This window comes from Cutaneotrichosporon cavernicola (assembly GCF_030864355.1).
Source record: "Cutaneotrichosporon cavernicola HIS019 DNA, chromosome: 1".
NCBI classification, from domain to species: Eukaryota; Fungi; Basidiomycota; class Tremellomycetes; order Trichosporonales; family Trichosporonaceae; genus Cutaneotrichosporon; species Cutaneotrichosporon cavernicola.
The window spans coordinates 1,698,852-1,723,867 of NC_083393.1; the positions used below are offsets into that span (position 1 = coordinate 1,698,852).

The 25,016-nt window shown below is 60.0% G+C and overlaps 10 protein-coding genes across 10 annotated transcripts; 6 read left to right on the top strand and 4 right to left on the bottom strand.

Annotated features, from left to right (window-relative positions):
* Window positions 1-101: 101 nt before the first annotated feature.
* CcaverHIS019_0106270 (uncharacterized protein) lies at window positions 102-726 on the top strand (the record flags this gene model as incomplete). The annotated part of the gene is made up of 2 exons (XM_060602422.1): window positions 102-343; window positions 432-726. 2 exons carry the CDS (start codon window positions 102-104, stop codon window positions 724-726), a joined length of 537 nt encoding a protein of 178 aa, XP_060453175.1.
* A 76-nt stretch (window positions 727-802) lies between these two features.
* GSH2 (uncharacterized protein) lies at window positions 803-2,475 on the bottom strand (the record flags this gene model as incomplete). Its single annotated transcript, XM_060602433.1, has 4 exons — window positions 803-837; window positions 873-1,888; window positions 1,921-2,069; window positions 2,104-2,475. 4 exons carry the CDS (start codon window positions 2,473-2,475, stop codon window positions 803-805), a joined length of 1,572 nt encoding a protein of 523 aa, XP_060453176.1.
* A 223-nt stretch (window positions 2,476-2,698) lies between these two features.
* On the top strand, window positions 2,699-3,681 carry BNA6 (uncharacterized protein; the record flags this gene model as incomplete). The annotated part of the gene is made up of 3 exons (XM_060602444.1): window positions 2,699-3,164; window positions 3,198-3,305; window positions 3,338-3,681. 3 exons carry the CDS (start codon window positions 2,699-2,701, stop codon window positions 3,679-3,681), a joined length of 918 nt encoding a protein of 305 aa, XP_060453177.1.
* Window positions 3,682-4,827: 1,146 nt separating this feature from the next.
* Window positions 4,828-6,944, bottom strand: CcaverHIS019_0106300 (uncharacterized protein; the record flags this gene model as incomplete). The annotated part of the gene is made up of 2 exons (XM_060602456.1): window positions 4,828-5,019; window positions 5,052-6,944. 2 exons carry the CDS (start codon window positions 6,942-6,944, stop codon window positions 4,828-4,830), a joined length of 2,085 nt encoding a protein of 694 aa, XP_060453178.1.
* A 649-nt stretch (window positions 6,945-7,593) lies between these two features.
* CcaverHIS019_0106310 (uncharacterized protein) lies at window positions 7,594-8,945 on the top strand (the record flags this gene model as incomplete). Its single annotated transcript, XM_060602467.1, has 4 exons — window positions 7,594-7,622; window positions 7,909-7,998; window positions 8,047-8,385; window positions 8,429-8,945. 4 exons carry the CDS (start codon window positions 7,594-7,596, stop codon window positions 8,943-8,945), a joined length of 975 nt encoding a protein of 324 aa, XP_060453179.1.
* A 356-nt stretch (window positions 8,946-9,301) lies between these two features.
* Window positions 9,302-10,903, top strand: CcaverHIS019_0106320 (uncharacterized protein; the record flags this gene model as incomplete). The annotated part of the gene is made up of 3 exons (XM_060602478.1): window positions 9,302-10,054; window positions 10,097-10,270; window positions 10,307-10,903. 3 exons carry the CDS (start codon window positions 9,302-9,304, stop codon window positions 10,901-10,903), a joined length of 1,524 nt encoding a protein of 507 aa, XP_060453180.1.
* Window positions 10,904-11,191: 288 nt separating this feature from the next.
* Window positions 11,192-12,490, bottom strand: CcaverHIS019_0106330 (uncharacterized protein; the record flags this gene model as incomplete). The annotated part of the gene is made up of 3 exons (XM_060602489.1): window positions 11,192-11,983; window positions 12,025-12,173; window positions 12,406-12,490. The coding sequence occupies 3 exons, from the start codon at window positions 12,488-12,490 to the stop codon at window positions 11,192-11,194; spliced, it is 1,026 nt and encodes a 341-aa protein (XP_060453181.1).
* A 640-nt stretch (window positions 12,491-13,130) lies between these two features.
* Window positions 13,131-15,318, top strand: CcaverHIS019_0106340 (uncharacterized protein; the record flags this gene model as incomplete). Its single annotated transcript, XM_060602500.1, has 7 exons — window positions 13,131-13,139; window positions 13,174-13,265; window positions 13,298-13,376; window positions 13,408-13,447; window positions 13,490-13,642; window positions 13,679-15,055; window positions 15,137-15,318. 7 exons carry the CDS (start codon window positions 13,131-13,133, stop codon window positions 15,316-15,318), a joined length of 1,932 nt encoding a protein of 643 aa, XP_060453182.1.
* An 860-nt stretch (window positions 15,319-16,178) lies between these two features.
* On the top strand, window positions 16,179-18,062 carry CcaverHIS019_0106350 (uncharacterized protein; the record flags this gene model as incomplete). The annotated part of the gene is made up of 4 exons (XM_060602511.1): window positions 16,179-16,499; window positions 16,546-16,567; window positions 16,602-16,758; window positions 16,790-18,062. The coding sequence occupies 4 exons, from the start codon at window positions 16,179-16,181 to the stop codon at window positions 18,060-18,062; spliced, it is 1,773 nt and encodes a 590-aa protein (XP_060453183.1).
* A 210-nt stretch (window positions 18,063-18,272) lies between these two features.
* CcaverHIS019_0106360 (uncharacterized protein) lies at window positions 18,273-24,127 on the bottom strand (the record flags this gene model as incomplete). Its single annotated transcript, XM_060602522.1, has 5 exons — window positions 18,273-18,541; window positions 18,573-19,697; window positions 19,735-22,748; window positions 22,786-23,948; window positions 24,026-24,127. The coding sequence occupies 5 exons, from the start codon at window positions 24,125-24,127 to the stop codon at window positions 18,273-18,275; spliced, it is 5,673 nt and encodes a 1,890-aa protein (XP_060453184.1).
* Window positions 24,128-25,016: the final 889 nt, after the last annotated feature.

Below are 25,016 nucleotides of genomic sequence, written 5' to 3' on the forward strand. Positions count from 1 at the left end.
AGATCAGATCTTGGGCCACGTCCAAGCAACGTTTTTTGTTGTCGGCTCCATAGCTAGCACAGCTCTGCAGGCTGAGCATCTAAAACATCATCACACACACCATGTCCCAGTACCAGCACGTGCCTACGTCCGAAGTGGCAGCCCTCGAGAACGAGGAGGAGCTCAGTCTCCAGAACCCGCTTTCGCGCGCCACGATCAACGAGTTCAACCGGCCCGAGCCGCACTGGTTGAAGCGCCTAGCCCTCATCGGCGCCATCCTTCTCCTCGGATGGTTCTCGGTATACGTCGGCACCGTTCACATTTTCAACAAGCCCAAGGAACCCGAGGTCATCTACGCAACGCGGTAGGTGTGTTTGGCGTGGTCTCTTCCTTCTCATCCCCATCCATTACCCCATTTGGGCGCCGCCCTGCACGTTCCGCACTAAACCCAGATACTCGGACGAGTTCAGGTATCGCCCAGCCGCGTCCCCAGTCATTACAGAATATTTGAAGGACGGGCGGATTCGACTGCGAGGCGCGACACCTGGCGGCGTGGGGGTGCGGGAGGAGGACCAGCCCCAATCACCAGGGGCGAAGGCGGCGAGAGAAGCGAAGATGATCAAGGAGGCTGAGGAGAAAGCACTCGAACAGCTCAAGGAGAGCAAGCGCAAGGCCAAGGAGAGGGCGCGCAAGCGTAAACTGCGCGAAATCAGGGACCGCGCCAAGCGGGCACAAGAAGGACTCTAGACTAGACTGGCCTGTTCATTACCATATATCACACCACCACTGCCCCTATATCATGCATGTGTATAACGATCCTATGTTACACCAGGAGCGGGCTGTCGATCGAGCTGATGCCTGTGCGTTAGCTCCGTTCAAACAAACGAGCTTACCAATCGCGACGCCGCCCTCGTCGCTCTCCCGGCCCTTTGTCCGGAGCAGCGTCCCGGCCTCTCTGTTGACCGGAGTCACCTTGCCGCCATACAGGGCAACACCGTACACGCCCAGCTCGGAGACGACGTCGGCGAGGCGGGGCGTGCCCTCACCTCCGCGCACCAGGAGGTTGTGCACGCCCTTTGGAGGCTCGATGAGCTCCATGAGGATGTAGGCCTCGCGGCGCGGCGCCTCTCCAGGACGGGACTTGTCCTCCTCCTCCAGCTTGGCGAGGTAGGGCGGAATGTCGCCGCGGTAAATGTTGTTGCCGCCACCCTCACGTTGGGGCTTGAGTACGAAGCGCTCGGGATGCTCGTTCGCGAGCTGGACCGCTTTGGTGCCCTCTTCACTGCTGTCGAGCGGCCACAGACCCGTCCAGGTCTCACGCAGCGCCGCGGCGTCGCGCGCTCCTAGCGAACCTGGCCCCGCACCAAAGCCGACGTCGGGTCGCGCGTTGCCCAGAAGCATATCCTCCAGCACACCAGGTTCAGCAAGGACCTGCTGCACCTTCTTGGCGCCCGCAAGCTGCAGCGCCATCGAGGGGCACTTGATCGCTGTCGAGCGCTCCAGCAGCACGCGCGTGTCCCACTCCGCCGAACTCATGTAGTCTGCCGGCGTGTACGCTGCACGGTAGTAGACCAACGCGACCTCGAGTTGCTCCCCCCTGAGCGGACAGTCGAGCCAGAACACCTTGTCGTCGTCCAGCTGCCCGCGCTGCGCAACTTGGGCAAACGTCAGCCGCACGCTCTTGACGCGGTGCCGCTTAAGAAGCTGGTACTCGAGCGCCCGCTGGTCGAAAACGTTACGCTCGCCCTCCTGCACAACAAACAGCACGACCGCGTCGCTGTTCCCGTACGCGTTGAATCCTTCGGCCAGGCCGGCCGCAATGTCCTCGAGCGAGTGGTTGTCGACGAACGAGTTGGGGTTGTGCAACTGCGGGTTTACGTGGTAGTAGTTGGTCTGCTCGGAGAGGTAGCTGATGTCAGGTACACACGGCCTAGAGCTCACCGATGCATCTCGCTCGCCTTCTGGCTGAGCGCGCCGAATGACGCCGCGATCGTGTTAAACTCGACCTGCTTGATACGCGACTTCTCCCCGACAGCATTCCCCTGCTCATGCAGGAGGTAGTCGGAGCGGAAGATGCCGAGTTGGACCGGCTGGAATTAGTCTGGACACACACATTCTACGCACCTGCGTCACCTTGATCTCGTCACGGATGGCCTTCCAGCGGTTCCACAGCTCGGCCTGGAAGTCGTCAACCGGCGCGACATATTGCATGATCCCGTCGAGGAACTCCCAATCGAGTGCAACACGCGCATAAAGCGCATTGTAGAGGCGCTGAATACTCTTGGCCTGCACGTACGCTGGGCGCGGGAAGGGCGTGGGCAGAAGAGAGAGCGGCGCGGCGATGACCTGTGTAGGGATGGCCGGGACGTGCTCACCTTTGGGCGGGACGGGGAGGAGGGTGAAGCCGTTGGCGAGGGCGTATGTCGCAGCCTGGTGGGCGAGGTCGGCTTGCTGAGCCTCAGACAACGCAGGCGGCCAGGCTGGGAGAGGTGACATGGTGGTCGAGGTTGGTGCGAGTGAGCGACAATACAATGCACGTCCCCGGATCCCAGATCCAAAGAACCGTCTTGGTCACCAACATTACGTGCTCACTAATCTGACTGGGGCACCGGACGGGACCAAATTCAACCGGTCCTTGACGTTCCGAGAGCGAATCCGTCAGACCACGGCTGCCGGGAATACTTGGAACGACGTTGAGCTCGTCTATCACTCACTCGCCATGTCGGCAGAACTTGCGCTCCAGTCCACCGACCTCGCCCTGGGCCAGAACCTCGCCCACCTCCTTCCTCCCAGCTGGAAGGAGGTGATTCCCTCTTGGTTCGCCGAGGACACGCCTAGCTTTGACTGGGCTGGCTTCGTCGTCGGCGAGGACGAGCAGGAGGCCATCCTGTGGGGAAAGAGCGGCGGTATTGTGGCCGGCGTGCCCTTCTTCACGGCGATCTTCGCGTACGTCAACTGCACTGTCGAGTGGCTCGTGCCCGAAGGCACCGCAATCCCAGAAGGCTCCAAGACCAAGGTGGCCATTGTGCGTGGACGCGCGCGTGAGCTCCTCCTCGGCGAGCGCGTCGGTCTTAACATGCTCGCCCGGTGCTCGGGTATCGCGACGGCATCCCGCAAGTTCCGCGACATTGCGCGCAAGGAGGGCTGGCACGGTGTTGTTGCCGGCACGCGCAAGACCACTCCAGGTAAGTCTGAACAAGATTGGGACTAAATTGTAGGCTTCCGCCTGGTTGAGAAGTACGGCATGCTTGTCGGCGGCGTTGACCCCCACCGCCACGACCTGAGCTCGATGGTCATGCTCAAGGACAATCACATCTGGGCCCATGGTAAGTTGTGCCTGGGCCTTATCTGACTCCAGGCTCGATCACCGAGGCGGTCAAGGCTGTCCGTCGCGTCGCTGGGTTTAGCCTGCTCGTCAACGTCGAGTGCCAGAGCTATGACGAGGCGGACGAGGCAATCGCCGCTGGCGCCAACATTGTCATGCTGGACAATATCGAGGGCGAGAGCCTGCACTCGGCAGCTAAGCGGCTCAAGGACAAGTGGCGCGGGAAGCGCGAGTTCCTCATCGAGACATCGGGCGGAATCGTCGAGGGGTCGTTGGCCGGTCACCTCGGCCCGGACATTGACATCCTTAGCACGTCGGCTGTGCACCAGGGCCTTGGGCATGTCGACTTTAGCCTCAAGATCCAGCCGAAGAAGTAGAACAAGGGCAAAAACGGGGATGCATGACTGACAACGGCTAGGGCACAGCTATTCACTACAGGTTACAAGAGGGTCGTACAGTGTTGGTGATGGGTGGGGTGGGATGGGATGGGGTGAGGGAGAGCGGCGGCTCTAATGTTGGGAAGTGGATGGGCCGGGCGTTGAGGAGCGAGAGGGCATGGGGTTGTGGCTGGGCAGGTCGGGCCGATGGATCGCGATGGTCATAACTGGACTTCGTGTATTCGCTACCATTCCGCGGCGCTACTCGGTCGTCATCGTCGCGGGTAGGTGAGAAGCATCTCCGCGTTCTGGATCACAGCTGCGTCGTCGCGTTCGTGATTTTGTACGAGATTTCGATTTCTGCGCAATCGTGGGTGCAGGATCGGCAGGTGGACCCGCAGATCGGCAGCTTGGCCGGGTGGTGGTGCACGTGCGTAATTGAATAGTGGTGGGTGGTGGGTGGTGGGTGGTGGGTGGTGGTGCTGGGTCGGGTTGGGCGGGAATGTAGCGAGGTGGTAGATGTGGTTGGCGAGAGGGAAGACAACTCAGCTCGTCGCCGCGTGCCGCCGTACACCCCGGTCGTCACCGATGGGGGTGATGGGTGGGCACGGGGGGCGGGGCGGGTACGGCGTGTCGCCTGGGCGCAGGTGGGTACGCATGGTGTTGTGGTGGTGGGTTGATGATAGAGAGAGGGGAGTGGGTAGAGGTTGCTTGGTTGTGGTGCGTGGATGTAGTGACTGGAGTTGTGAGTGTGCGATTGCGGCGGATTCTGAGCAGTCCCGCTACCGTCTTAAGAGCCCAAGATGTCGAGGTCAGATAATGTCTTCGCATCCGCGTGGGCGCAAAGAAGCCCGCAGCGATCCTCCGTCGCGTGAAGTCTGTAAGGCCGATCCGCGTGAACATTACCAAAGCGCGACCAAGACAAATGTACAACGTGCATGTTACAATTCCCCTTTGTCCGATGTGTAGGGGATTAAACTGTTGTGCCGCCAGGCGCGTCATACGCCGACTCGCCCGGCCGTTCCGCATCGCACTGTCCTACGTGAGGCGCGAGTGTGTCCCGGAATACGGGCGGACCGTCGTCACTATTTCCACAGCCATTACACCCAAACCCCACCCCCTCGTGCTTGATGTTCAGCCCCAGTCCTACTTTTTGACCCGAGCCCGTTTCGCTGCCCGCGCCGCGCGCCCCGCTGCCTGTTTCCCGACCTCGCGGACGGGCGTGTAGTTCTCCATCTTGATGACGTGCCCATCTGGCCACGTGAATGGCTTGTTGTTCTTGACATCTTCAACTGCCGCCCGAAGATTACGCTCGATCTCGAGCCACTCCTCCAACGCCTGTCGTCAGCTCTAGCTGGGTGTGAGCTCACTTCCTCGGCATCCACCCGTAGTGAGCTTTCACGCTCCCACGTGTCCCACTCTGGCATCCATCCCGTCCAGCGCACGCGGAAGAGCCCGTCCGGATCGTCGGGCTGTCCAAGACGCGCAACGACCTTCTCGATCTCGTAAATGTCGTCACCCATTGAACCCACGTGGTCGTCCTCCTCGGCGTGCTCCCCGTCCCATGGTGCGCGCGAGGTGCTACCGAGCCACTTCTTTTCGACGCACCACGCCGGCGGACCGCACTTCTCCGTCACCTGGGCGTCGTATGTTGGTGCGGGTTTGTTGGCCAGCGATCGCGTGCCCTTGCTCACGTAGGCGTTGACGTAGCGGAGTGCCCAGCAGAGGGCATTCTCGACGTCTAACACCCGCATCCCAGGTCGCAGACCGTTCTCCCATTCGTGGGGTGGGTCGAGGCCTAGCCGTGCCCAGTACCGCCACTGGTTATCTGCCAGCCAGCGAAGCCCCGCCTCCTCCATCGCCACGTTGTTGATGATGTTCTTGCCGAACATCCGCTGTGTGAATTTACGCGACCCGGGCCCGCACGTCGCAAAGTCGCGGTAGCGCCACTTGAAGTGCGTCGTGTCGTTGAGGAAACACAGGATGTTGAGGCCCAGAAACCCGCCAAGCGTCGGAACCGTGCCGAGCACATACGACGCGTCAACGGCATATGTGCACTTGGCGAGGCGCGCCGGGATCCCGGCCTTCATGATGGCCAGCACGAGGCGCAAGCTCGCCGCGTAATGCGCCATGTCCTTGCCTCGATTCCTGTACGTCTTTGCAAAGTAGACCGTAGGCGGTACAATTTGGAAAGCACCGCGCCACAGCCTCTGGTGCTCGACGATGCTCATCTGGTGAAGCGTCGCCTCCATGGCGGGCATGTCGGTCTCGAAATTGTTCCATGTAGGAATGCCGCCAACGGCCTTGCACAGCGCCTCCCACGTCGTGTCCTTGTAGAACATACAGAAGAGGAAGACGCGGAAGCAGACTTCCCCGACGCTCTGGTCGCCCTTGCCGATGATGTTGTTGCGCATGTTGGCGCTCGACGGGTCGAGCTGGCGGTAGACGTTACCGATGTGGATCGCTTTCATCGTCTCGTCGTTCGTCAATTTGTGGCGGGCAACACCCGCCGCGCGGCGAGTGTACATCGCGTGCCGCTCGGCGCAGAAGCGAAAGAAAAGGTAGACCCAATGGTTATCAACCTTGCACTGGACGGGCTTTAGGCAGAGGGGCTTGAGAGTCACGGGCTCTAGGTCCCTCCCGACGGCGCTACCGCTCCGCCTCCCGGGTTCGGACTTGACGTCGTCATCCAACTCGTCAATATCTGTGGAGGCCGAGGACGCGCGCGGATCATACGCGTCATCATTGTGGATGTCCTGCGCAGACCTCGCGTTGCGCGACGCTACGCTGGCGATATCGTCGTCGTCGTCCACCTTAGGATCTGGGGAAGGTGGGTATAGACCAACGGGAGCTGGTCGACACCCGTGAGCAGCGCTTTGGGGGGTCGGCTCCACGTCTTCAGCGGTGTCGATCGACTCCTGATCGTCGTCGGACACGAAAGTGAACTCGAGTCTAGTCGCCTCAATTTCCTCCTCTTCCTCCTCTTCCTCCTCTTCCGCTTCGTCTGGTTCGAATCGCCGTAGTGGTTTCCTGAGTGAAAGCTCGTGCATGACATCCTCCTTCTCCCTTAGCCGGCGAAGGGTTTCCGCCAAGTCATCGTCGTCGTCGTTGTCGCCTTTGCTTGTCGAGCGGCGCCTCATGAACGACGGAAGCTCGTCTTCACTACTGTCCGCGAGGTTAACGATCTCAGGACCAGGCCACCTAACAGGCTTTCGCAGATCACGAGGCGCAGCCCCGCTCGAGGAAGGCTTCGCACGGGCCATCGTAGACGCGTGTGAGCTTGAGAGTTTGAGAAGCACAATGTATGCTTCTTGGCCTCCTAGCGCTCATGTTGCACCTCCACATGCCGTACCGTGCGGATGTGGCACGGAGATAGGACAGGTCGACCACGCGACAGTGCTTCCGCTTCTTCTTTGAACCAACGCGGAGGACCGGACCGGAGCGGAAAGTAGGGTCCGATAACACCCAAAAGTTGGTCTGAGATGGGGTTGCAGTAACAGTGGGAGTGGATGACAAAGCGGAACGTCATTCCCGATCTCGGCTTTTGTTGGTAGATGACAGAGGAGGCCGTTAGGGGGGGCCGAGTCGGACATGACCAAGTGCCGCGGGTCCTTGCTTGGTCCTCACCCAGTCCAAACAAGGGGATGACGGCCGGGTCCCACGCTCCCGGCGTGGCCACAGGCCCATAGGCCCAAAGGCCCAAAGGTCCAACGCCCAGGCCATGCCATCCACAGTCACGTACCCACGTCGACGCCCCAAGCCGAAATCTAGTTCGTCATGGGCCCTACTTCCGACTCCGCCTCTCACTCCTTATTAAGTTCAGCGTCACCATCCATTCATCAACTCCCACCACCTTTCTCTTCATCGTCTTCGAAAAAAAGCTTCGCCACTGTATCCTTTACATCAATCAATATGACCAACGCTCTCGACGCTCTCAAGGCGTAAGTTTGCTGCGTGCCTCCACACCGTCTCGACGCTGACATATCTTCCTTTCTTCGAACGTTCGTCGCACCTGCACTCCTGTCATTCTCACCTCCATTGTCCACGTCGTCACTTCGCCACCTCGTCGTGTTCCCCTCACTCCGTCTCACGACTTTGGTTCTCTATCCTCTCTCTTCCAACCTCGTATCCGCCACGGCTTTCCGCCTAAATTCACTCCGTCGACATTCACACACGTTCACACATATTCACTAACCTTGTCTCTCCCTCCCGCTTTTGAATTTCCAGTACCGGCACCGTTGTCGTCTCGGACTCGGGCGACTTTGGGTCGATCGCCGAGTACAAGCCCCAGGACGCTACCACCAACCCCTCCCTCATGTGAGTGCCTCCCAAAAGCCCATTTCTGGCCGCTTAAGCTGACAAAAGCCTCGCCGCTGCCAAGCTCCCCGCCTATGCCAAGATCATCGACGGCGCCGTTGAGGCCGGCAAGAAGCACGGCGGCACCGTCGACGAGCAGATCGACTATGCCGTAGACAGCCTTCTCGTCGAGTTCGGCCGCCAGATCCTCGAGATTGTCCCTGGCCGCGTCTCGACTGAGGTTGACGCCAAGTACTCGTTCGACAAGGAGGGAACCATTAAGAAGGCCCACGAGCTCCACGCCCTCTACGCTAAGGCCGGTGTCGACAAGAGCCGTGTCCTCATCAAGATTGCTTCCACCTGGGAGGGTATCCAGGCTGCCGCCGAGCTCGAGAAGCAGGGCGTCAAGTGAGTTTGCTCCGTCAGGTTCAAGATCCAAGCTAACAGCCAGCTGCAACTTGACCCTCCTCTTCGGCTTTGCCCAGGCCGTGGCCTGTGCCGAGGCCGGTGTCACCCTCATCTCGCCCTTCGTTGGCCGTATCCTCGACTGGTACAAGAAGAGCACCGGGCAGGAGTACACCGCCGAGACCGACCCTGGTGTCAAGTCGGTCGCCCACATCTACAACTACTACAAGCAGCACGGCTACAAGACGATTGTCATGGGCGCCTCGTTCCGCAACACGGGTGAGATCAAGCAGCTCGCCGGCGTCGACTACCTCACCATTGCTCCCAAGCTGCTTAAGGAGCTCCAGGACTCGGACGCGGCCGTGCCGGCCCTCCTCTCGGTCGACAAGGCCAAGCAGGCGGAGCCCATCCCCAAGGCGTCGTACATCAACGACGAGGCCAAGTTCCGCTGGGCCCTGTTCTCCGAGCAGATGGCGTTTGAGAAGCTCTACGAGGGTATCCGCGGCTTTGCCAAGGACGGCAACACCCTCCGCGAGCTCGTTGCTTCCAAGATCAAGGCTTAATTTGACGCAGTGTAAAGTGGTCGTTTGTCTTATGCAGTATGTCGGCAGTACGAACAGGGCCCGGGTGACTGACTGGCTTGATAGGGGTGACTGACTCAATCTGCCGCAGACGAGACACATACAGAGAGATCCACAGATTAGGCGAGGAAGTTGACCGCTCTACTTTTCACCCATGGCTGGTCACCTTCCTCTTCTCGAAGCTGGAGTCCACTCAACCGATCTCGCTTCCTCGGCCAGGCCCTCGAGGGTCTCTCTCCTAACCACATTTATCATTCTCCCAACCTTCAACTTACGCACTTATTCCACCTCGCCACCCGTCATCAACACTCGATAGAATGCCCGCCAACGTCAACACCATGTGGGTCAATCCGGGCGTCCCGCCCTCTGCTCCTCCCCCCAACGCAGCCCCCTCAAGTCCAGACCTCAGCACTCCGATGGCAGCGCGCCATAACTCAGTCGGGCCAAGGGCAGCCTCGCGACCACCCTCGCGCATCGGCGGGGAGCGTACCGCTCGTGCCCCCCCGGCCGCCAGCCACTCCCCCATCGCCTCGCCGACCCCGACGCCCTTCACCCGTGCGTCGTCGGCTCTGCCTCTCCTTGCCACTGAGCACACCAACAACCTTCCTCCCAAGCCAGCGTGGGGTGCGCCCAACAAGCCTTCCTCGCGTAACAAGTTCCTCCCCAACAAGCCTTCCCCCTCCTCGTCTTCAAGCCAGCAAGCCCTCCACATCAACGGCACGTCTAGCTCCGACCAGGAGAGCGTGGTTGACGCGACTCTCAACAACCCCTCGTCACAGAAGACTGAGGAAGGTGCAAACAAGCGCAAGCGCGAGAAGTCGCCGCCCTTTGTCCCCAACTTCGAGTGGCAGCCTGAGCCCGAGCCGGAGCAGGAGGTCGCAGGATACTTCGACCTTTCCGAAGGACGCGTCGTTGACCTTCCTCCCGAGTTCGCCGACGGTAAGGAGGTGTCATTTCTCCCTCTTCCCCTGCCTAGCAAGCGCTCCAAGAACCGTACAGGCGCGCGCGCCGTCTTAATACCCGCACAGCTGTTGCCAGTCTATCCGCTTCCCCCGCTCCCACACATCAAGGACCAGGAGCTCCTCAAGCAGGTGAGCCAGATATCACACGTTTCTCCTCGCAGCTAACCCCAGGTCTTCACACACGCCAGCCTCTTCGAGCGCGACAACCGCCTCTTCGAGTATCCTGACGACAAGCCAGCGCGCCACTACGAGAAGCTCGAGCACGTCGGCGACGCTATCCTCGGCCACGTTGTCACAACTTGGCTGCACGAAATGCAACCGAACCTCACGTGCGGCACAGCCACTGTCAGTTCACCACTGGATTCCCTTCACTGATATCAGAAACTCAAGGCGCACCTTGTGTCCAACGCGACTCTTTCCCACATTAGCGGACTCTACAACTTCCCCGCGCGCATGAATGGCGACCCGCGCCTCCTCATGCTGCTGCGTGCCCAGACGGACACACGCGCCGCTATCGTCGAAGCATACATAGCCGCACTCTACTTCTCGTACCCGGTCCAGACCCGCGACACGGAAGGCCTCGCAGTCATCAAGGCTTGGCTGCGCGAGTTATTCGACCCGCTGTACGACTTCTTCCTTAACTTCATGCGTCTCGAGTATCAACAGCACTACAGCGCTATGGGCGCCGGTATCGAGGGCGTCATCGAGATGGCAGTCTCTCCTGAGCAGCTCGACAAGATGGACGCAAAGGCCGAGGGCATGGCGCTCCTCCTCAATATGTGGGCTAAGGTCCGCGAACACCGCATCGAGTGGGAGTGCGACCGTCACCTCACTGGCGTGGGTGAGTTGTGGCGCATTCGCGTGTACATTGACGGCGTGCTGAAGGGTGACGCTATCCGTGCGTTCGTCCAGCGCGCCAAGAACGCCGCGGCGATGCATGCTGCGCGCAAGGTCGGTCTCGCCGAACCGCTGCTCTAGTTCTGCGGCAGTTCGGTCAATATTATCACGACATGCTTCGCGCGCACTGTAACATCCAACTTCACGGCACTCCCACTCCACATTCACAGCGTAACATCCGTTACGGTAAGGGGCTCGATTCTGTATTGCCAAACATGTTCTACAATTCCGTCCATAAAGCCCAGTGTCCAACTTCCGTACCCGTGATAAAAGTGCATCATGCGAATGAGTGTGGTGTCGTCGTGATATTAAATCGTGGTACAATACAGCCTGGGATTCTCGTCGGTCGTTGTCTAACATTCTAGCGGCCTAGAGCCGGTTCATGTCGCGCTTTGCGCGCGCCATCTTTGTGCCGAACCGTGTGACGTCGCCATCGAGCTGGTCGAGCATCTCGTTCTGGACTCCAATCTCGTCTGCAATCTCCTCGCCCATCCGGCGCTGTCTACGAAGGAGGCCAGAGAGGACGCCAAGCTGTTCGTCCTGCTGCACCATCTTGGTCTGTTGAAGCTCGACGAGGCCGCGGTCGTCGAGTGCGCGCGTCTCCACCGTCTCCTGGGGCTTCTTACCAAACACACGCGCCTTGGGTGCGAATGCAGAGTTCGCGCCCTCGGGCATCGCGCCAGGCATGTTAGCCTCAAGCGGAGGGGTGCGATGGGGTGGGCGGTACCCCGCCTCCGCCATGCGGAGAAGGTTGCCCACCTCAGCCCGGAGATTTGCGACCATGTCCTCACGTCTGCGTTCCTCACCCGCCGCAAGAGACAATTCAGGAAGTGACTTCTCGAGGGTGTCGATGCGCGGGCCAGCGTCACGGAGGAGGCGTCGGGCTTCGCCGCCACTTGCCCGCGACGCGGGGTTACCTTCACGCGCAAGAGCGTCGCGCTTGAGCAGCGCCGCGCGCGCCTGCCTTAACACACCGGCCACGGCCGTCTGCTCTGCCGCCCACGTGGTTGCTGTGAACGGCTGTCCTGCGCTTCCTGCCTTACTTGGCGCCGGAACGGCCAGGAAGTCAGAGAAACCAAATTCCTTACGCCACCGAGGGTCCTTTGTCGTCAGGATGGTGCGGAGGTACTGTTCGAGCAGGACGCGGCGCTGGCGGATCTTCTGAGGATCAGCGGATATAGCGCGGCACGCATACGACGTACTTCTTCATCATCAATGGTACGCGCAAACCAGTGCTTTGGCGGCAACTCGACGGGTGGTTCCTTCCCTGTGCTTTTGCGCAGCTCGGCGTCTAGAGCAACAAAATCGTTATACCGCCTGTTGACGGACCATGAGCGGGTTGGCGTCGACACTGGTGTCAGGGTCAGTCCCGCTGGTTGGTAGGGCGGCTGCTCGGCTCGGTTCCGCGACTTTTGCGCGACACAGCCATGACCTGACAACAAGTCGTTCGTATCTCGTTTGTGTCTCAGCCTCCTCTACTAGCGTGGGAAGTGCCCCATCGCGCCCCCTTGACTTTCCCAATTGAGATGTCACGCGTCCCGCACGGACCCACGCCCGACCTTGCCTAGCCGAGAACAGCTCACCCTGCACAGTGTATGCAATATGCCGGCTTGGTTTTTGGACGGTGAGTACGTCGGTGATGTTGATAGTCTGAATCTCGGACGCCATCTTGTTGTGTCGTGTTGACTTGGTGGGTGGTTGGTGGATTGTCACGCGAGTACGGGGGTCGCGCGGATGCCGGAGGTGGCCGGGTGGCAAATAGGTGGTGGAGCAGAATTGAGAGGGGCTGGAGAGGGCAGATGTCAAGTCGACGAGCTGTATAAGACGGAGTGGAATGAAGTGGCAGTGAAAGAGTAAAGAGTGGGAAGTGGAGAATGGGACAGAGGAGAGGGCAATGACGAGGTCGTGAGCAATTGATGATGGATCAGGCGGTTGGCTCCAAGAGGGGTCTACTGGTGATACAGGTGCACAGGTGTTTACAGGTAGCAATTGTATTGCTAAACTGGTAACAGCTGGGGTGACGCAGGAACAAGTCTAGACAAAGTCTTAGTCGACTACACGTGGGTACCAATCGCCGTATACCGTCATCCTTCAGACGTCATCAACAATACTTACCGGAACCAAATATCCTAATATTATCTACTTCTAATGTCTATTATTCATGACGCGGCCTCAAAAGATGGACGGATGGACGCGTACCCCCCACCATGGTCACCCTCCCGTCCCGGTCGGCCACGATCACAATGATATCCTTCCTCAGAGCCTCAGACCAACTCTTCATCGCATCTCCCACCATCCAACAACCGCCATGTCTGGAGTAAGCTACTTTAACTTCTACACAGCTGACCCAGTCCCCCGTCCAGCTCTACGTCTACGACCTCTCCCGGGGCATGGCCAGGTCCATGTCCCTCGCGCTCACTGGCAAGCAGCTCGACGGCATCTGGTGCGCCTAGACCCAAGCGCCGCTGACAACAGGCACACATCAGTCGTCGTGTTCGGTCGTGAGATATTCTACGGGCGAGGCATTATGGAGGCTGCACCCGGCACCACTCACGTAGGTTTCGCTATGGACGCGCTGACGGAAGCACGGGACGCCAGTCCAGGTCATCGAGTGCGGCGACACGCGTGCGTCTCCGCCAACTTGATTTGCGTTGTTGCTGACGTCAGACATTGACGACGACACGTTCCAGGAGTACCTCCTGTCGCTGAGCGACTTGTATACGCCCAGCGCCTACCACCTCATCGAGTTCAACTGTAACAACTTCACCGCCGACGTAATCGGTTTCCTTACAGGAACCACCACCCCGGCGTGGATCACTGGTGAGCTCGCGTGCATCCAGTAAGAGCTAATAGCAGGTTTACCAGCCGAGTTCCTGTCCACACCGCTGGGACAGGCTCTCAAGCCGAGCATCGACCAGATGTTCCAGGGATCCAACCCGAACGAGCACTCGGCGTTCAGCCGCGACGGCCTGTCCCATTCTTCCCCACTACCACCTCAGCCCAGCAACCCCAACCCCAACCCCAACCCCAACCCACAGGACCTCGCGTCCATGCTCCTCGGCGCCGTCGCACAGCAGGCTGCCGGGTCCATGGGCCCGAACGGCGCCAACCCGCCCCGGCCACAGGCGTCCAACCCAGAAACGTCTCCGCTCACGCTCGTGACGTCCATCGCGAACTGGACATCGATTCTGAAGAACCACCACGCTGTCGTCGCCAACTTCACCAATACCGAGGGCTGCCCGCCGTGCCGCATGATCAAGCCCGCTTACGAGGCGATGGCTGAGACGTACGCTGCATCTCATGGGGCGATGGGCGTGCGGTTCGTCGAGATCGAGATGGGTGTCGGTGAGGGCCAGAACATTGCGTCGCAGTACAGTGTGCGCGCGACACCAACGTTTATCTTCTTCAAAGATGGGGTCAAGGTCGACGAGATGGCCGGAGCCGACAAGCGTGGCCTGGAGACGCGCATCGAGTCATTCCTTGAGGACGTGTTTCCTCGTCACCCTCACGAGAAGATCTACCTGGCAGCAACGTCGAAACTGTCCACCCAGCCCATCACGCAGACCGTCGCTCCTGGCTACCCTGCACTGTTGAAGAAGCTCGAGAGCTTCCCCAACGCGACCAAGGCTCATGTTGACGTGCTCCGCGCGGACGTTGTTCCGTTCTTGGAGGGCAAGGCGGTATCTGACGCTGCTCTTCCAGGGTTAGTGGACAAGTGGACGGCAGCGACCACCGCACTCCTCGGCAGCCTGAAGCCGGCCGAAACCTTCCCCCTCATCGATCTCTGGCGCGTCGGGCTGACGAACACTCGCCTCGTCTCCGCTCTCGTCGTCCGCCTCGGCCCCAATTGTACCAGCGCCGAACCTCTCGTCCCGATCCTCTCCCTTACGTCCTCTCAACTCGCTTCACAGGGTGCCGCGACCCCCCGGCCCCTTCTCCTGACCACATTGCGGCTGAGCACTAACGCCCTCGCACCGCTCCCCCTCGCCAACCTCGTCCTCACCGGCACCCTGCAGGAGCCTCTGGTCAGCGTGCTCGTCGAGTCCCTCCTCCACGCAGAGGTGAGCGTGCGCAAGGCCGCAGCCGACGTCGCCGTCAACGCAGCAGCGTGGCGCCACCGCGTGGCGAAGGAGTCGGGACAGGCGGCGCAGGAGGGCCCAGAGCCCGAATGGGCGGTCGAGCTCCTCTCCGCTCTGCTTGAGAGCATTGGTCGCGAGGCAGACCCGGATGTCGGTGAGTCTACTCAAGGGCTGTGACGTTGCCCAACTAGTCAGCCCGACCAGCTGAGCCCGTCAGATTGGCAACTAACAGCAGGCCATCGCCTCCTTGTCGCCTCGGCGCTCCTCATCTACCTCTCGCCAGCGTACGAAGACACTGTCGCGCCCTTGCTCGAGGTGCTCGGCGCCCGCACAACGCTTCTGAACGCAGGCAAGCGGTGGGCTAAGGCGGACGTGCGCAGGCTCGCGGATGAGGTGGCGACCAAGCTCTGCCCATAGCAAACGCATTAGCGTAACGGTGGCGTTCGAGGAGATTTTAGAGGCGTGTATACATAGATGTCATGTGTGATTGTTTGTGTTCTCATTGCATTCCGTGGTGTAGTGGGGGGGGGTGGGTTCCTGGGCCGTTGATGACAAGCCATGGGCGTGTCACGTGTCACGGCGCCGAGGGCTTGTTGCGACAGTTGTCACCAGTGGCTGTTTGATTTCAGGCACAGGTGGTGCCGTGGTCGAATTTGTTAGCTTAGTCGGTTGACAGGGAAATCAGGCGCGTCAACAACAACTCTCCCACTCGCCCCACGTCAACACCATCACACCTCTCCGAGTAGTCTTCCTCCATCCATCATTCATACGACCTTCCCTCATCAAGCCCCACACTTTTCCCATCTTTAAATCACCTTTCTTTGCTGCTTGCAGCCTTGCGACACCTACCAAGGACATAGCGTTACCCATAAAGACTCTCGCTACCCGTCTTCCCTCTACCCTCGTCACGCAGTTCGTTCCTGCACCTTCCTTGGACTGCCTTCCCCTCATTGTCCTCCAAACCCAAGTCTGGGAGCACCATGTCGATGCTACCCCCACCCACACCAAGTCGACACCGGAGTACGGCGTCGGCTCCAACCTCGGGACTTCCCATCAATGGAAGAACGTTTGGGAAGCCCTCGCGCCCTGCTCCATTTCCTTGGCGTCCAGCCTCGAACCGGTCCACAACCTACCCGAACGCATCTCTTCCCGCCCATCACGCAGTGGATCGCTCCATAAATTCAACCCCAACCCACTCTTCCTGCACTACCCCTTCCTCCTCCCTAACACCTCTTGCCCAAACACCTGTCGGGCAACCCACCCACCCAGTGGATCCAATGAGCGCTGCATCGTCGGTGTCGGCCGCTTCGGCGGCCGTCGACTCGCCCCAACTCTGCCCCACGGCGTCGCGCATCGTCGAGCCCGTCCACAGCAGAACGGCAAGCGAGCAAACACACACGCGCTCCGGATTCAGCGACCCCTCCAGGCCTGGCTCGAGACTCGACATCGACATCCGTCTACAGTCCGCGCCGTCAACGCCAGCCAAGCACAAACTATCTCGCAGCGTTGGTGCCTATCCCGTCTCACCGAGCGTCGAGGCCCGCCGGCAGGGCCTCGCGTCGCCATCGCGTGCCAAACTTGTTGAGCCCAACCTTCCTGTGCGTCCCAGAGAAGACGGAAGAACAAACCATTGCTGACGCCCAGTCTGCGCCCAATGTCTGGACTCGTACGCTGTAACCCCGTCGATCGCTAACATCCAGCCTCCGAACTCGCGCAGTACCTCGCATGGGCGCTCCGCAGCGGCGGTGACGACGGGCGTGGTCCGACCCTTCCCTCCCTTGTCATTGAGGACGTCGTATCCTGGGTGTTCCGTTCGCAGGTCACCGGGCGCCAGTTCGTCGCTGGCGTCGACCAGGGGTACGTGCATGTTATACAGCTCTAACACCAGCGTCGCGCGCCCGCCTCCATTCTTACCAGTTCTCGCCACGATGTCCCGCCGCCTCCGCCGGACTGGCTCGCGCCTATCCGACGCAAGTGCAAGTACGGCGTCAGGTATGGACAGCGACAGGGAGCAGGTGACGCGCGTGCGCCGGCTCGCACATGCGTTCGAGCACATCTCGAGCGCATCCGAACCGAGCAGTGACGAGGCCAGTCTGTCCGTGCTCCGCGAGCAACTCACCGGCGACAGCGTGCACGGCTTTGGGCGTGCTGCACCCAAGGCAGAGGCTCGTAACTGGTCACGCCGTGACAGCGTGGCAAGTGTCGCGAGCATCGCGAGTGGGATCAGCACGGGGAGTCACGCGCTGTGGCGCCCGTCCGAATCTGGTGACGCCTCAGCCACTGTTTATGTCACAAACGACGAGGAGGTGTATGCGCAAAGCAACACCTCGCCAACCGCTCCGCTGCGTGCCAAGGCTGAGGCCAAGGCAGCCCTCGAGCTGGCAGAGCTCGCCGACCTGGCCAAGAAGGGCGCGGACAATGACTCACCGCCCCCGCCCTACGCCCCTTCGCCAGCACGCACCGGCCTCCTCTTCCCCAGCGTCTCACCTTCTGTGCCAGAACCCACCTCCTCAGGACCCCTAACACCTCTACGCGCAGAGGTGGCATCCTCACCCGAACCTGACTCGCCCTCTCCCTCGGTTCACATGGCGCGCATGGGCGCCCACCGCTCAAGCGGGGTGGACCCGTACGCTGTCCTCCGCCGGAGAGACAGTGGACGGCCGAGCGCCATGCTCTTCACCCAGCCCGAGGATGAGGAGGACTCGGACGACAAGGAGTCAGCCGCGCACTGGACTACGACGCGACGCGCGACAGTCCGCCCCCGGCCAGTCACAATGTCACCGACCAGCGTGCCTGCGACGCCGTCAAAGTCGCACGTCAGCACGCCGGGATCACTCCGTCGCCGGCGTGAGGCAGCTGTAGCGCGGGAAGTAGCAGCCTTAACGGAACGTATACGCGAGCTCGAGGCGAGACTCGCGGCTGTCGAGACGCCTGCGGCCTCGCCGTCCGGTTCGGTCCTCCATCCGGACGAGGGGCACAAGTCCAAGCCTGGCCCCAGGTCCCGTGGGGTTCTTGCCGCATTAGGATTCACAGACGAGCACGGCAACGAGCCGCGCCTCCAGGACGTTCCCGTACTCCTGTTCCTCCTGGGCGTTGGGGTGGGTGCCGGCGGCTGCGCCGTCGTCGTCCGTGTCCTCCTCCAGCGCAAGATTGCAGCTTAGTTCTTGAGAATCTCCGATCAGGCTTAGTGGGTCGCCGCTGTGCAATGTTACTGTATTATTGTTCTGAGCAATACAATGGGTACATAAGCTGCCGCGGAGCGGGAGCTGCAACAGACTATGGCTATAGCAGATACAAGGTGGTAGGGCTACAGTTGTCTGGAAGACTGAAGAAATCTAGTTGGGGCCGACAGTGACCTCACGCGCCTCAGCCTAGCGAACGGTCTCGGGCGCGTTCGCGCCGTTGGCCTGCGCGGGCGAGCTGGATCGGGCCTTCAAGCTCAGGCGGGCGACATTGGCCTCGGAGAGCACGGCGTGTCCCTCGGCATTCATGTCGTAACTGGACGAGGAGGAAGGGGCCAGCTGCGTGTCGATGCGCACGCGCCCGTTAGGCCACTCGTCCTCCTCCCGCTCGCGGTGGTTCACCGACGCAGCGCGGATCTTGGCAATGAGCGCCGGCAGGCGGTACGGCTTGATGACGACTTTTGTTAGCTTGACAAATGAGAGACTCACCGTCATCCATCCCTGCAGCGAGGGCCTGATCGATCTGTCCCTGCCGCGCGTTGCCCGTGAGTGCGAGCACGAGTTGCGGACGGAGGATGCCGCGCGCCTCGGCGTCACGGATGTGACGAATCGTCGTGAGCCCGTCCATGACAGGCATCTCGAGGTCCATGAGCACCACGTCGTACCCCGACCGCCCTGCATGCCTGGACACGCGGTTGGCCTCGTGGATGCGGAAGAGCGCTTCCTGCCCGTCGTTGGCTGTGTCGCATACGAATCCGACCTTGACGAGCTGGCGCTTGAGCACGGTCTGGTTGATGACGTTGTCTTCGACGATGAGGAGGCGGAGAGCCTCGGTCTCGGCCTCGTCGACTGGCTGACAGGCGGTCGGCTCGATCACGCTGGTGGCTGAGCCGACGCGAACGGTCTGCCGAGGCGTGATAAGAGGCCATGGCTGGACGGAATGCGATGGGATGCGAGGTGCGACAGTGAGCGTCTTGATCCAGAAGCTGAAGGTGCTGCCGACCCCCAATTCGCTCTTGACCCCAATAGCGCCGCCCAGGAGCTCGGTGATCATCTTGCAGATGAAGAGGCCGAGGCCAGAGCCGCCGTACCGCGTGTGGATCATCTTGTTGCTCTGCTGGAACCGCCTGAAGAGTATCTTCTGCTCGTCGGGGGTCATGCCGGGGCCTGTATCCGCCACGCTGACGAAGAGGTAGATCGGCGTGTCCTCGGGCAGCGGCATGGATGGGGAAACCAGCTTTCTAGGCGGCGGCTCGAAGGTACCGGGAGGTGGGGGCTCAAGCGAAACCTCGTAGTGGACTGTGACGCGCCTCTTCTCAGAGGCCGCCGTGAAGCGGATCGCGTTCGCAGTGAGATTTGTGAGCACTTGTCCCAATCTCACAGGGTCCGTCTTGATGCCGCGGATCTGCAGCGCCTCCAAGGTGCTGCCAAGCTCGAGAACGATATCGAGCTTCTTCATCTTGGCCTCGCTCGCAAAGACTGACAGGACCTTTTTGGCTTCTTTGCGCAGGTCCATCTCGATAAAGTGCAGACTGAGCATGTCGAGCTGGATACGGGCCAGCGACAGCACATCGCCAGCGATGCGTTCCTGCACCAGACCGCACTGATAGATGCCTGTAGTCGTCAGCCGCGCCCAGCAGTGCCAACTCACTCTCTAACGCCTCCACATCCTCATCGAGGTCGGCCAGCAGGCCTGCGCTCGGCTTGAAACCACCGTCGCCGGCGAACCGTAGCTGCTCCTTGAGCGCGACCAGGTTCTCCTTGACAAGCGATGAGCATTGCAAAATCGCCGACACTGGCGTGCGGATCTCGTGCGATGTCAGGTCCACGAGTAGCTCCTGCTGGTGCTTGCTCTCCTCGGCCTCGATGCGGCGACGTTGAGCTTCCTCCAACCGCTCAACCTGGTCGGTAATGTCCGTCACGCAAATCAACAGGCCCAACATGCCAGGTCGTATGACATCGAGGCGGATAAGCACGCCCGACATTGTGCGGCCCGTCCGCCACTTCCACTGGAGGGTTGTGGGAGGAAGTTGACCTTGGAGGATCTCGGACCACGCGAGTTCGACGCCATCCCGCGATTCGTCGTCACAGAAGTCGAGCCATCGTTGAGGATCTTCATCCGAAGTCATGCCTGCGGGCGTGCGGAACGCGTCGTTGACATACAGGACCTTTCCATCTGCGTCCGTGCGCATGATTCCGGACGGGCAGTAGTCAGCCAGCACGGAAAGCTCGAGCCTGCGCTCAGCAAACATCCGCTCCAGTTTCGTCCGCTTCTTGCCCATCTGCATGTGCAGATGGGCGCGAAGTAGCAGCTCGCGCGGCTTGAAGGGCTTCGAGACAAAGTCGTCCGCACCAGCCAGGAAGGCCGCCACACGCTGTTCATCGTCGGTAGTCGACGAGATCAGGACCATGGGAATGAAGCGCAAATTCTCCGCGAGTCGCAACTCATGAAGAAGCTCGATCCCTGACATGGACCGCATGTCGAGCTCTGAGATGACGAGGTTCGGCTCAATCTTCTTCACGACTTCAAGTGCTTCCTCGGCGCTTGCAGCCTCAACGACGGTGCAAAAGCGCTCGAAGAGTGTCTTGATGTACGCCCGCATCTCGGTGCTGTTGTCGACTACAAGAAGCACGTCCTTGCGCTCGAACATGAGGCCGTCGGTGAAACCAGGCGACGTCAAGCTTCCAGAAGTCTCCGACGTGGACCGCGCGGCCAAGCTAGAGGTTCCGTCGACGAGAGCAGAGTCGTCAAAGGGAATGTTGGCCCCTTTGCTCCATTCCTTGACGTCGTTGGCCACTTGTTTGGCATACGTGCCGAAGGGAACCGCAACAATAGTGTCGACATTGGGCTCATTGTTGAGGGGAAAGCTTGCCGTGAAAGTGGATCCAGTTGTTTCACCCGGGCCAGCCGTCGTCTTGGTCCGGATGGTGAGCTTGCCGTTGTGGAGCCGCACAATCTCCTTGATGATCGACAGGCCCACGCCCGTTGCCGCGCTGCCACGGTTCTCCGCCGCCGTTTGGATGCGGTGGAAGAAGTTGGTTGCAGACTGAATGTCGGTCTCGGTCAGACCGATGCCGGTGTCGCTGACAATGATACTTGCCATGTCGTGCGTGTAGGCCAGCCGAATACTGACAGTACCCTTGCCGGTCAATTTGAGAGCGTTGATGACGAGGTGCGCGACGACGATCTCCAGTAGCACAGGGTCGACAGCGACCGCGTCGTGCGCCTGGGTGTCGACGCAGAAAGGGATGTTGAGCTTGTCGAAGACCGGACTGAAAACACTGGCCAGCTCTGTGATAAACTCGGCGAGGTCGGTGGAGACGAAGTGAGCCTCGACCTTGCCCGACTCGAGACGAGTCCAGTCGAGCAAGGAAGTCATAAGGTGTTCGAGTCGCCCGATGTTGCGGCCAACCATTTCCAGCTGTTGCCGCTGAGAAGGGTTCAGCTTTGTCTGCAGAATATCTGCCAGCGGCCCGGCAACAAGAGTAAGAGGCGTACGGAACTCGTGTGCTGCGCCTCGGAACCACGCCGACTTGGCATGTTCCAGCCTCTCCTTCTCAAGGCGGAGTCGCACCTCCTCCTCCAATATTGTGACGGCAGCGAGCGTCGCCGAGAGATAACCCCGTATCATGTGGATCCAATTCTCGTACTGTTCGTCGAACGGACGGCGCACGTTGAGACCCATGATCATGACAGCTTGGGGGACCTTGTTCTCAGGATCATTGTTGATCGGAACGATGATGGCCTGGTCGGGAAGCTCGTCCCACTGGCGAATGGGAAAGCCATTGATGTAGTGCTGGATATTGTCCACCAAGACGCACTGTCCAGTCTCAAGCGCTTTGCGGATGGGCCAGAACGAGTTATCGTAGCTAATCGACAAGAGTCGCCGGCTGCTACCCGATCCCCTCGAATATACCGATGCTCGCGAATGACCCGAGCGGTGTGAGTAGACGGACCCGAGCGCAGATGCAGGAGGAGAACCCGCCCGCCCCATGTCGACTGCCAGTACGTGATTCGAGCTGGGTTCGTCGAGGGAGGTGTCCACTTTGCCCATCCGGTCGGTAAGGCATTCCTCGGTGAAGGAACCAGAGGCAGAAGAGACGGCAACGCCGGAGAGGTGTACCTTCTCAATGGCACTTGGATGCCCAGCTGGAACGCCGACACTCGATTCCAGTTGCAACTCGAGATCAATAAAGGCACCCTCGACACTCGCAGTGGAGAGCGATGTGCTCTTGGACGGTTTGACGCTGTAGAGCATAACAAATGGTGCGTCGGCTGGATTGTGCGACATGACTTCGGCTGTGATTTGATAGAGCTGGTGCGGTGTACGCGAAAATCCAACCTCTTCGACAAGCCTAGTGGTGGTGCGCAGGCGACGTTCCGCAAGAACCGAGTCGGTGTGGTCGTGCGTCGGGTTCCAGATACCAAGCACCTTACCTGTCTGGTCAAAGATGGGGTGAAAGCTGAACGAGTGGTGCTTCTCAATGTACCGGCCTCTGTCGTTTCGCTTGTAGAAGAGGGGGCCGTTGGCGCGCTCGGCAACCTCGCCGGCGAGCGCCTTGTTGACGAGTGGTTCAATCTCGGGCCAGATCATCCACCACGACTCTCGCATCCCCTTGCCGAACGCTCTAGGGTGGTCTGTGAACTGGGCGTACTCTTCGTTGCTGGAGCGCGTCAGCACGAGCATGGCGGCTCACTTACTAGGCACCAATAAGCGCATCAGAAATCCACACGGCCACTGAAAGTTTGGTAGAGAGCATGAGGCTGACCATGGAGGTGATTTCGGGCGGCCATGTCGAGCGGGGTCCAATGGAGGTTTTCATCCAGTCTGTGGTCTCCAAGAGCTGCAGACACGAGTTTGGATCTTGCGGTGCTAACGACGTTGTAACAGGAGCGATGGCGAGAGAGTCAGAGTGCTGCTCCGTCGACTCGTCGGGCTCTGGGCTGAACGCTCGCTCAGTCTGCCTGGTGCAGGTTACGATCCACAAGATAGTTCCCGGAGGGTGCTTGTCGTGGCGGGTTTTGATGAGTTTGAGGTTTGTCCCCTGTACGTCGAGGCTGAACTGTGTCGAGTCACGGGAGACGCGGCTATTGCAATTCCTAGTCTCGATGTTGGCCTCGACCCAGCCCTCGAGCGCCGAGAAGGCTACGGGGTCGACGATGGCGGCGAGCGGGAGGTCGCCCACGATCTGGCCCCATTGCGTGTTGTGCCAAACGCACGAGGTCGTACCATACGGCTTGTCAACCGCCTGGGGCGTCGTCGAGGTCAACTTGGGGCCAATCTGCGTGCCTCGGCGCGACGAGTTTGGTGACACGGAGTGGAGGGGAACCACGTCGTCGTTGCGTTCATCCTCCTCGTCCATGTCGTACGGCAATGGAGCGCGCCAGCTCCACTGGGCACTGGTCCCTGGTGTGCTTTTGCTGGCGCTCCGGCTCATGCTTGGGCTCGACGGCATGGTGCTCGGATGTGATTGCGGTCCGTTATTGGCTCCAGAAAATGAGATGTGAATCGGCGACGTCGAGCCGTTGGCCGGGCTGCGCGACGGCATGACGTTGGCTCTCCATCGACGTAGATCGCCTGAGGGAGTCGGAGTCGGCCATGGGGATGTCGTTGATGTCGTTGATGTCGTTGATGTCGTTGCCGTCTTTGACTGGCCCTGTATCGAGCCGCCCATCACTGCAGAGGCGCCCGAGTTGGTCCCGATACTCATGGAGCGTGTGCTGCGCTCGCCGCTGCCAACGGTGACATCTGCGTCGGTGTGAATCAGCACCGGGGGATCCGTCCGGTCGGCAGCGGACGCGTGTGCCTCCTTGCGTATTCGTCCTGTTCGGACACAGCACACGAATGCGGGCAATGGGTACGACTGTGGATGTCAGCTTGGCCGTAGTTGTATCACCATGCGGTATTGCCCAATCCATTGCAAGCAGACGCATGACTAACCTCGAGGTAGGCGATGGGCAGGGTGGCAATGGCGTCGTCGAATGCAGAGCCGGCGATATCCGCCGGCGCCGACGCCTTGGATAGCGATTCGGCGTAGGGCATGTGTCAAAGGCAAGGCGGATGAGGGGGGGGGAGGGGGAAGGAGATCGTTTTCGAGAGGAAACACACCCCGTGAAAGGAGATAGAGACGGTTAGGAGATTGTTGAGCGAGTGAGGGTGGAATTAAGTTTGGCAATAGTAAAGGAGAGAAGGAAAGGAAAGGAATGGGATGGATGTGTGATCATGGGTTAGAGGTTTGGTTGAACTACGAAGTCTAAGGGCGGCGGCAGATCTGTTAATGTGGGGGGGGTTGAGTTGGCTTATGGTGGCATGGAGGGTGGTTAGGTTAGAGCGAACAAAGGCTATAGAAGGGCAGTAAAGTGCGGAGTAAGGGTGATGTCATTCCGCTTCAACGGTCTGCTCTTGGAAACGTCAATTAATATTCTATTACAATTACAAAAAAGTTCCATGACGTAATCGACACACCAGCGCATGTTAAGTGGATTTGCCTGACTGGGTTACACTATGACTCATCTGCCCTCAGACTACATACAGAGTTTCAACAATTCACCAGTCGACGTCCCTTCCTTCCGCAGCTCCAACTGCATCACCATATGGCCACACACTGCTTTAACAGGCCACACGACCAGACAGACACTGACAAAGGGTGGTAAGCGTGTTGAACTGAGCTTGCTGAGCTCACCGCCCCTTGGCCTCGACAGAGTCACTGCAGAGCACGTCGTCTCTGTCGACGTCCACACCCTCTCGTTCTCTCTGGACCAGCAGTCAGCAGTAGTGTAAAGGATGAAAGATGGTTGGTCGTGTGGGTGGGACGACACGGCTGCACGACCTTGTCGGGGAGTGAGTAAAAGGAAGGAAGAGGCCCAAGCGTTGCAGTGTCGCAGTACATCCAGTGTCACCGCGAACGGGCCTTGTGTGCGCCAGAAGCGTA